General features: G+C 49.7%; 2 protein-coding genes across 3 annotated transcripts; one reads left to right on the top strand and one right to left on the bottom strand.

Annotated features, from left to right (window-relative positions):
- Window positions 1-492: 492 nt before the first annotated feature.
- LOC125507382 (uncharacterized) lies at window positions 493-1,662 on the bottom strand. Its single transcript, XM_048671970.2, has one exon. It carries the CDS (start codon window positions 1,363-1,365, stop codon window positions 742-744), a length of 624 nt encoding a protein of 207 aa, XP_048527927.1. The 5' UTR covers window positions 1,366-1,662; the 3' UTR covers window positions 493-741.
- A 147-nt stretch (window positions 1,663-1,809) lies between these two features.
- LOC125507381 (putative serine/threonine protein kinase IRE) lies at window positions 1,810-7,751 on the top strand. Of its 2 annotated transcripts, XM_048671968.2 has the most exons (17): window positions 1,812-2,006; window positions 2,105-3,493; window positions 3,581-3,703; window positions 3,821-3,993; window positions 4,139-4,379; window positions 4,741-4,833; window positions 4,902-5,042; window positions 5,141-5,233; window positions 5,409-5,613; window positions 5,727-5,812; window positions 6,179-6,267; window positions 6,371-6,422; window positions 6,502-6,558; window positions 6,650-6,826; window positions 6,932-7,009; window positions 7,090-7,220; window positions 7,325-7,751. In XM_048671968.2, the coding sequence occupies exons 1-16, from the start codon at window positions 2,001-2,003 to the stop codon at window positions 7,168-7,170; spliced, it is 3,084 nt and encodes a 1,027-aa protein (XP_048527925.1). In that variant the 5' UTR covers window positions 1,812-2,000; the 3' UTR covers window positions 7,171-7,220; window positions 7,325-7,751. The 2 variants fall into 2 exon arrangements, with proteins under 2 accessions (XP_048527926.1, XP_048527925.1); XM_048671969.2 differs by lacking the exons at window positions 6,932-7,009; window positions 7,090-7,220; window positions 7,325-7,751 and having other exon boundaries at window positions 1,810-2,006; window positions 6,497-6,558; window positions 6,650-6,819.
- Window positions 7,752-8,165: the final 414 nt, after the last annotated feature.

Genomic DNA, 8,165 nt, shown 5'->3' with positions numbered 1-8,165 from the left:
GTGGGTGGCAACTCCTAAAGTTTTGAAAATCATGGCAACTGCAGTAGATTAGACCATACATGAGAACTGCAGTTGAGCAACCATGACAACTGTAGTTGTCCGACATGGCAACCGAAGTTCAGCGACATGGCAACTGCAGTTAAACGAACATGGACGAGTGTCTGGACCATGGCAACTGCGGGACGCGTGATGAATATCACGCGGGCGTGCGGGACCACAAGGTACGAGGCCTGACATACGGCGTTATCTATTTCGCCCACACGCACGCGTGGGAGAGGGATCGGGAGAGAAAAAAAGTGGTGTGTGGGCATTACTTTTTTGCCCACACATGAGTCTGTGGGCTGTTCCTCTTATACACCACATAAAATGTGTGGGCAACCCTCCTAACGCGTACACGTGTGGCATTTATCGGCGTCCTTTATTTATGTATCATGTGTAGTACTTAACATATGTAAAGATCAATCAAGTATGAAAAATAATTTACGAGAACACTTATTTGGGAACGATGCACCGTGTTTATGTAATTTTTCCTAAGCAAGCAGCATGGTTTCTTTTCATTCCTCCCAATTAGACAAAATTTGGGAGAAGAGAAACACGAACAGAGTTGCAACTAACGCTACGTTAATCGCAAAATTAAAGAAGTGGAGTTTGGTTTCTCTCCGCCCAAGAAGGGAGGGAGGAAGGCCAAGAAACCGACTAGGCCGACGAGACCGCCGGCCGGAGAAGGCGCGCGCCGAGCGATCACCACGTTTCGTCGTGCTCCGACGGGCTCCTCCCGAAGCCGCCGGTGCCGTAGAAGCGCTCCCACACCTCCTTCTCCGCCTCGGCGAGCTCCTCGGCCGCAGCCACCGCCGCCGCCGCGGGCTTGACCGGCCAATGGCACCACCCCTGCTCCGCCTCTTCCTCCTCCGCCTTCAGCGCGGCGTGCTTCGCCTGGGCCGCGGCCACCGACTTGGGCGACGCGTCCCCGCCGAGGATGACGCCCTCCATCTCCTTCTTCCGCATGGCCCGGGCCTCGCGTCGCCGGTTGCGCCGCTCGCGGATGGTGCGGCGGCACATCGCGGCGGGGGCGCGCACGGTGGCTAGGACGGCGAGCTCAATCACGGCGAACGGGAAGCAGGCGCACACGGCCGCGCACCCAGCTGCCGTCCCCGCCGCTGTCCCCGCCACCGCAGCCCCGCCCCGCGACGGCCGCCCCTGCCGCCGCGCCTTCTCCACCGACACCGGCGGAGACCGCCTCAGCCGCCTGTCCTCCGCCTTGGCAGGCGGACGCGACCGCCTCAGCCGCATGTCCTCCGACCTAGCAGGCGACGCCGCTGCCGACACCACCACGGGGTAGTGGTGGTGGTGCACCCTGGCCGCCATTGCGTACACCTACGCCCCAGCCTCCGGTCAACGGACGTGAACCGATCGCCCACGCTCACGTAGAACGGTAGAAGTGTACACACGCGCGCGCACGCGGCCACTGTTGGTTCGTGGCGGTGGCGCCTGCTCCGTCGTCAAAGTCTCCGCTGCGACGGCATCGCCTTGAATGTTCGCACGGAGCGGAGGGCGGCCGTGGTGGCTACCGGCGTCGACGTCGCTGCGGGACGGGAGAGACGGAGATCGGAGATGGGAGGCCGGGGCTCGACCGCTCGAGGAGGCGGCGGTAGTTGCGGCATGCGGCGAGCGAGGCTTTTATAACCGGGCCCCGGGCCGGGTCTCCGTTCCGCCCGGCTTTCGCGGCGAGAGGCCCGCTACGCCGCTCGGTGCTAGGCGCGGCCCACGTGCGGCCCCGCGGCCCGCGGCACTTATAAATTCCTCCAAAAGACACGTGTCCTGGTTTTCGCCGTCCTCCGAAATGAGAGAGCGCGCACGCGCGTGGCGGGTGATCGGTTCGCCATCCATTGCTGCCATAGTTTAATGCGAGGGCGAGGTCGTGCGCGCGACGAGGACGACGGAGGATCCTCCCCGGATCGCAGAGGCCCTTTGACCCCACGAGCGCGCGGTGGTGTGAGATCATGGAGGTAAGGCTCGATCGATCGCCGGATGGTTGATTGGTCGGTGTGTGAGTGATGCCGGCGTTGTGTTTGCTGTAATGCGTGGCTGACGCCGGTGCGTGCAGAAGGACAGCGTTGGTGGACAGGCGCGGAGGGCGGCGGTGAGCGCGGCGGGAGGGAGGGAGATGGACTCGCCACGGTTCCGGGCGATCCTGCGGGCGACGAGCGGGCGGCGGAAGCGGGCGCCGGACGTCAAGAGCTTCTCGCACGAGCTCAACCCAGGGGGCGCGGCGGCGCACCAGAATCACCTGGCCGCGCGGAACAGGCCGCGTGGCGAAGACGAGTTCATCGGCGCCGTCAAGAGCAAGTTCATCAGGCTCAAGGAGGAGGTGGACTGCGAGCTCGGCGTCTTCGCGGGGGACCTCGTTGGCCTCCTCGAGAGGGCCACGGCCAACGAGGAGGACCAACAGTACTGGCGCGTCACGCTCGAGGACCTGCTCGTCGTCACGCAGAAGTGCGCCGAGATGAGCCCCGAGGAGTTCTGGGTCAAGTGCGAGGGCATCGTCCAGGCCCTCGACGACCGCCGCCAGGAGCTCACCACGGCAGGGGGGGCGCTCAAGCAGGCGCACACGCGCATCCTCTTCATCCTCACCCGCTGCACGCGGCTCCTGCAGTTCCGCAAGGAGCTCAGCGGCTACTGCGGCGATGCTGACGGCAAGCACCAGCACGTGCTTGGCCTGCACCAGCTCAGCGACCTGGGCCTCTACCCATTGCAGTCCACCAACGGCGGCTCGACGGACCTAGGCCGCAGGAGCACCTCCAGCTTAACCGAGCTTAAGGAGAGGCTCATAAGGAGGAGGATGCTGGAGCACAAGCACCTTACCCTCGACTTCGCGGGGCGGCACTTCTTGGGAGATACCGGTGATTCTCCCGGCAGCGGCAGCAGTGGCAAGATATCGTCTTGGAAGAAGCTGCCGTCTCCTGCTCGCCATAAGAACGCGGAGGCAAAGGAGGACAAGATCACCCCAACAAAGAAGGCAATAACCAGGAACAAGGTCGACGTGGATGAGATTGTTGAGAGGATTGACGCAGCTAGCATTCATCCGGACGGCCTGGCTTCTCTTGGGGACTCGGCAGTCAAGATCGAGATTTCACCAGAGTACCCAGGGGCCCAACAAATAATCGTTGATGGAAAGCCAAGGATGATATGCAGGATCTGCGATTTTGAGATCCCGATGTCTTGTGCGGAAGGCCATTTCATAGCATGCACGCTTGCTGATCGGTGTGATTCCAAGGGCGTGAGTACTGACAAGCGGCTACAAAGGGTTGCCGAGGTGCTTGAGAGGGTGCTTGCTTGCTTTGACGCAAAGAGCCCACATGATGCGGAATTTCATCATCCTGAGAACACAAGAGCTAGCACATCGAGTTTAACAGAAGAATCCGATGGATCCATGGATCATGATAATGATTTGTCTCATCTGTTGACAGTGCCATCATCAGAACTGTTTTCAGAAGTTAGTTGCCTCTCTGGTTTCAAACAATTAAAGTTCTTCTGACTTGATCGTAATTGATTGCTGACATCATGTCAATGAAATTGCCAGGGAGCACTGACACCTGCATCAGGAAACTTTTCGCAGTTACCATTATTGACACCAAGAACTAACCACGAAGAATCACAGCTGACTAAACACAAGGCATTCGTCGAACTAGAGAATTTTCAGCAGGTTTGTTAATCCTTCTTTACTCTTCGTTCAAGTTTTATTTGTTTGATTTTATTTAGAGGCTATAATAAACTAAGCTTCTTTGATGGCCCAAACTTCCAATATACTACCCTTTGGCAGGTCGAAAGTTTACTGACTATCGCTAGAGGCATTGAGAGCATAAAAAGTTCAGAGTACAACTCACTGGAGGACTTGAGCTCTTACCTTGAAGATCTGAATGCTGTTATTGACACGAGAAATGTGGATGCCCTTGTTGTGGAGACTTTTGGAAGAAGGATAGCCAAGTTATTACAGTAAGTATATTGACTGTTTTCAATGTATCTTTGTGCCACTTAATACTTCTGATTCATTTATCATTGTCATAACTGCACTTCTGTGACTCTAGTTGGATACCTGAAATATTACCCTGACTCTCTTATTAACATTGTGAGCTCTCAGGGAGAAATTTATGCAATTATGCGGACAAATAGATGATATGAGCACCGAATCTTTAGGTCCAATAGATGAAGATGGTCCTTTGGAGAATAGTGTAAGCTCAAGAACAAGCCAGCTAAATGGGAAATTTAAGGACCGTACCTCAATTGAGGACTTCGAAATTATAAAGCCAATCAGTCGTGGTGCATTTGGGCGTGTATTTCTTGCAAAGAAAAGGGTAACAGGAGACCTTTTTGCCATCAAGGTAATGAGCAGAACGCCAGCTTCCATATGCTAATTCCTTCACAATGTCCTAGCTCCTTTATACTGAACATTGAAGAATTCATCTGGGCTTTGGTTTGTTCATTTCTCAGAAGGTTCCATAAAAAAAATTCCAAGCTCCTTATAGCATTTGTTATTTCTTTATTTCATTGTGTACTAGTGATGATGTTATTAAATGGATGACTTGCTCAAGAGAATTAGAGAACTCTTCAAAATAAATGAAAGTTAAGAACCATACACGATTTGCATTGCTAGCTTTGCTTGCCACAAAATGTGCATTGCTAGCTCCAATGGTGAGTTTTAATCATTAGTCCTAAATCTTGATGGTATCATCACGAACGCAGGTGCTGAAGAAAGCTGATATGATCCGCAAGAATGCAGTTGAAAGCATCTTGGCGGAGCGTGACATCTTAATATCAGCTCGTAACCCATTTGTGGTACGTAAGTTGAATGTTCAGCATGGTGTGATTCTGGACTTCACTTAACTTCCATCTGTAATGGACAGGTTCGATTTTTCTACTCCTTCACATGTAGGGAAAACCTTTATCTTGTTATGGAGTACTTGAATGGAGGAGATCTCTATTCCCTCTTGAGAGGCTTAGGTTGTTTGGGTGAAGATATGGCAAGGACATATATAGCAGAACTGGTAAGTTATAATGCCCTGACTCACAGTATTGGTGATCCCACCTTAGATTTTATTCTTATTTGAAATGATGAACAATAGAAATTTCATTCTACCTTTAGGTTCTTGCATTGGAGTATCTGCATTCTTTGAATGTGATTCACCGTGATTTGAAGCCCGACAACTTGTTAATCTCCCGTGATGGCCATATAAAGGTTAAGTCTCGGTACTTCTATCATTTATGTTCTTATAATACATGTTTCCCTTTGTGTTTTGAGATTTTTTTATGAAATGATCATTAAAATATTCAAGTAAACAAAAGCTCTACTTTCTAGTCTTAAGTTATGTTGTGCTGCAGAATGATTTGGATTTCCCCCCCTTTCCATGCAGTTGACTGACTTTGGGCTATCAAAGGTTGGTCTTATAAATAGCACCGATGATTTATCTGGTCCAGATGTCAGCAGTGCTCTAGTGGGTGACAATCAACCAACAGATGCAGAACAACGTGCACACAAACGACAGCAGAGGCAAAAGCAGACAGCTGTGGGCACTCCTGACTATTTGGCCCCGGAGATACTACTAGGGATGAGCCATGGTATGTATGCTTCTTATGTGGAGCATGTTTTGACTTAAAAGTGTTTAATTGATCACTTCTATTAACCTATGTGGAACACTGCAAATACCCTGGTTATCTATTTCTTCATGCAGGTCCAACTGCGGATTGGTGGTCGGTTGGTGTTATTCTCTTCGAGATTCTTGTAGGAATTCCTCCATTCAATGCTGAGCATCCACAGGTAGTATTATGTAGGCTTGATTTATTTATCCTAATAGCATACACTTCTTTTCTGTTGGAGCCACAAAACTTAGAATTGATAACTAAGCAATGTTATTGTTCAGAACAGTTGTTAAACTACAGAATGGTGATTAATTAATTAATTTCCTGAAAGGAGGAAGACTGGTCGAAATGATTTGCTATTTATTCACTCCTGTGCACCAATGGTTACCTATATCTATTTTGGGTAAATGTAAAGTAAATAAACAATGTTACCGATCATCAACAATATTGGTTGCTTACAGATAATATTCTGAATGGACCACTGTGCTATAATCTTTCTGAATGTTTTTTCAGCAGCTATATTAATGATATTGGTTGCTTGCAGATAATATTTGACAACATAATGAACCGGGAAATACCTTGGCCACAAGTACCACAGGAACTGAGCTCCGAAGCATATGACTTGATTGACAAGTGAGTCATAAAAATATTGTTTCTAATCTACAGTTATATGTGCTGAGTAGAATAGATCTCCAAGCTAAAATTGTTATTTCAACTCATTTTGTTTTCATGCTAGGTTGCTAATTGAGAACCCGGTACAAAGATTAGGTGCGACCGGTGCTGGAGAGGTACTCTTTTCCTTATTTCTCTTTTTTGAAATTTCACATATTACATAACCTCGCTAACTGAAATATGCTATTAGAGCAGGTAAAGGCTCATCCGTTCTTTAAGGGCATCAATTGGGATATGATTGCTAGACAGCAGGTTAGGAGCTAAGCTAATGCAGAGTCCAAAATATCAGGCAACTAAAAGACTGCCTCGAATGGAAGTCTCATAATCATGTTCTTTTTTGTAGGCTGTGTTCATTCCCTGTACAGACGATGAATATGATACAAGTTACTTTGCCTGTCGTCATGCGTGGGGTGCTGCTGATGAGCAAGTCACTACGGCCCCCAATGAGTACGATGACAGAAGTGAGACTAGTAGCATGAGTTGTGGCAGCAGTCCACGTAGTTGCGACTACGAAGAAGATGTATAACAGATCAATCCCTCTTAACTTCCCGTTGTAATTAGAGTAATCCAAGTCATTTTATAGCAGTCACCTCACATTTTCAATTTCTACTAAAACCATTAACAGGGAGATGAATGTGGTAGCATGGAAGAGTTCGGGCCTCCTCTGTCGGTGAAATATTCTTTCAGCAACTTCTCATTCAAGGTAACCAACCCTATCCGACTTGCCACAATCTTTGAATCTTGTCCTCGGTGAGTTAACATCTTTCCCTCCATTGCAACCAGAACATTTCCCAGCTAGCATCGATGAATTATGATCTGATGACGAAGCATAACGAAGATCCTTTGCAATCTTCGAGATCCTGAGACCACCAGGACAGACCAATTCCCTCGGCAACATGACCAGCATCTCGCCGGTAAGCTGACATCATCTTACTCTTGTTTGATCCGGTGTACAAAAAGTAAGACTGCATTGAGCAAAAACCTGATTCTACTGCCCTTGGTTTTGTTTGTCATGCAGGCAACGGATCTTCCTCGGCCACCGGTGCTAGCAGCGAGTGATATGATAGAAAGTGTGTAACGGTCGAAGACATGAACCTGTGCGGGTTTCCTCTAGAACTTTTATGAGGATCGACCAGCCAGACAAGCACTTTAACGTGCATATGTGTCGCAGAAGAAGGGACGGCGGGTGTCGATAAGTTAGTCAGTGTTTGCTCAGGATTCGTGCCATTTTCCATAGGTATTGGTATCCAGTGTGAAGTGCCATCTCTTGCCGTTGCTGACTGTACAAAGAGGTTGTATGTAACATTTGAGATACTAGACAGGAACCATAGATCTCTCCCTGGGAGCCTACAGAATCCATCATGGCAAACCTAGCTGTTTGTGTTGTACAGTGTTTGGTCAATAGTGAAACATATTGCGCAGGTTCGATCTGTGCACATTGATCACTTTTTTCTGGCGTGAAAATTATCCTCCTTGGAGGTGATGCCTTGGATGCACTGACAATGGTCGCATGTTTTCATGGCGTCGTGGGGTCAACATTGGTGTGGTCGGTTTGGGGCTGGTGGCGGTGGGACAGGTGTGGTCGTCGTCATCTTCCTAGCCGGAGCGACCCAAATCCACTTATTGTCGGACTTGTCTTCTTATTTTAATGTTGACAGGTGTGACGGTCATAGTTTTGGCACCTTAGATCAACTCCAACGGCCTACCCAAACGGACGACGCATTTGTCCGCCTTTTGTCCGTTTGGGTCGGCCGCCCGTCTGACGTCCGTCTAGTTTTGCCTCGGCAGTGCGCCAAACGTGCCGACTCATTTCATGTCCGCATTCAACTTTTAAATAGAAAATGCTCGTGGCTGATCAT

Source organism: Triticum urartu, chromosome 5A (assembly GCF_056163025.1).
Source record: "Triticum urartu cultivar PI428250 chromosome 5A, HENAU_Tu73, whole genome shotgun sequence".
NCBI classification, from domain to species: domain Eukaryota; kingdom Viridiplantae; phylum Streptophyta; class Magnoliopsida; order Poales; family Poaceae; genus Triticum; species Triticum urartu.
Note: the sequence above shows the minus strand (reverse complement) of the source record. Positions and strands in the feature narration are given on the sequence as shown.

Excerpts from the sequence above, each read along its gene's own strand:
- LOC125507382 (XM_048671970.2), bottom strand. The coding sequence starts at position 1,365 with ATGGCGGCCAGGGTGCACCACCACCACTACCCCGTGGTGGTGTCGGCA.
- LOC125507381 (XM_048671968.2), top strand. Across the intron at positions 5,043-5,140 it reads GGACATATATAGCAGAACTG|GTTCTTGCATTGGAGTATCT; the intron begins GTAAGTTATAAT and ends TTCTACCTTTAG. Across the intron at positions 5,813-6,178 it reads TCAATGCTGAGCATCCACAG|ATAATATTTGACAACATAAT; the intron begins GTAGTATTATGT and ends GGTTGCTTGCAG.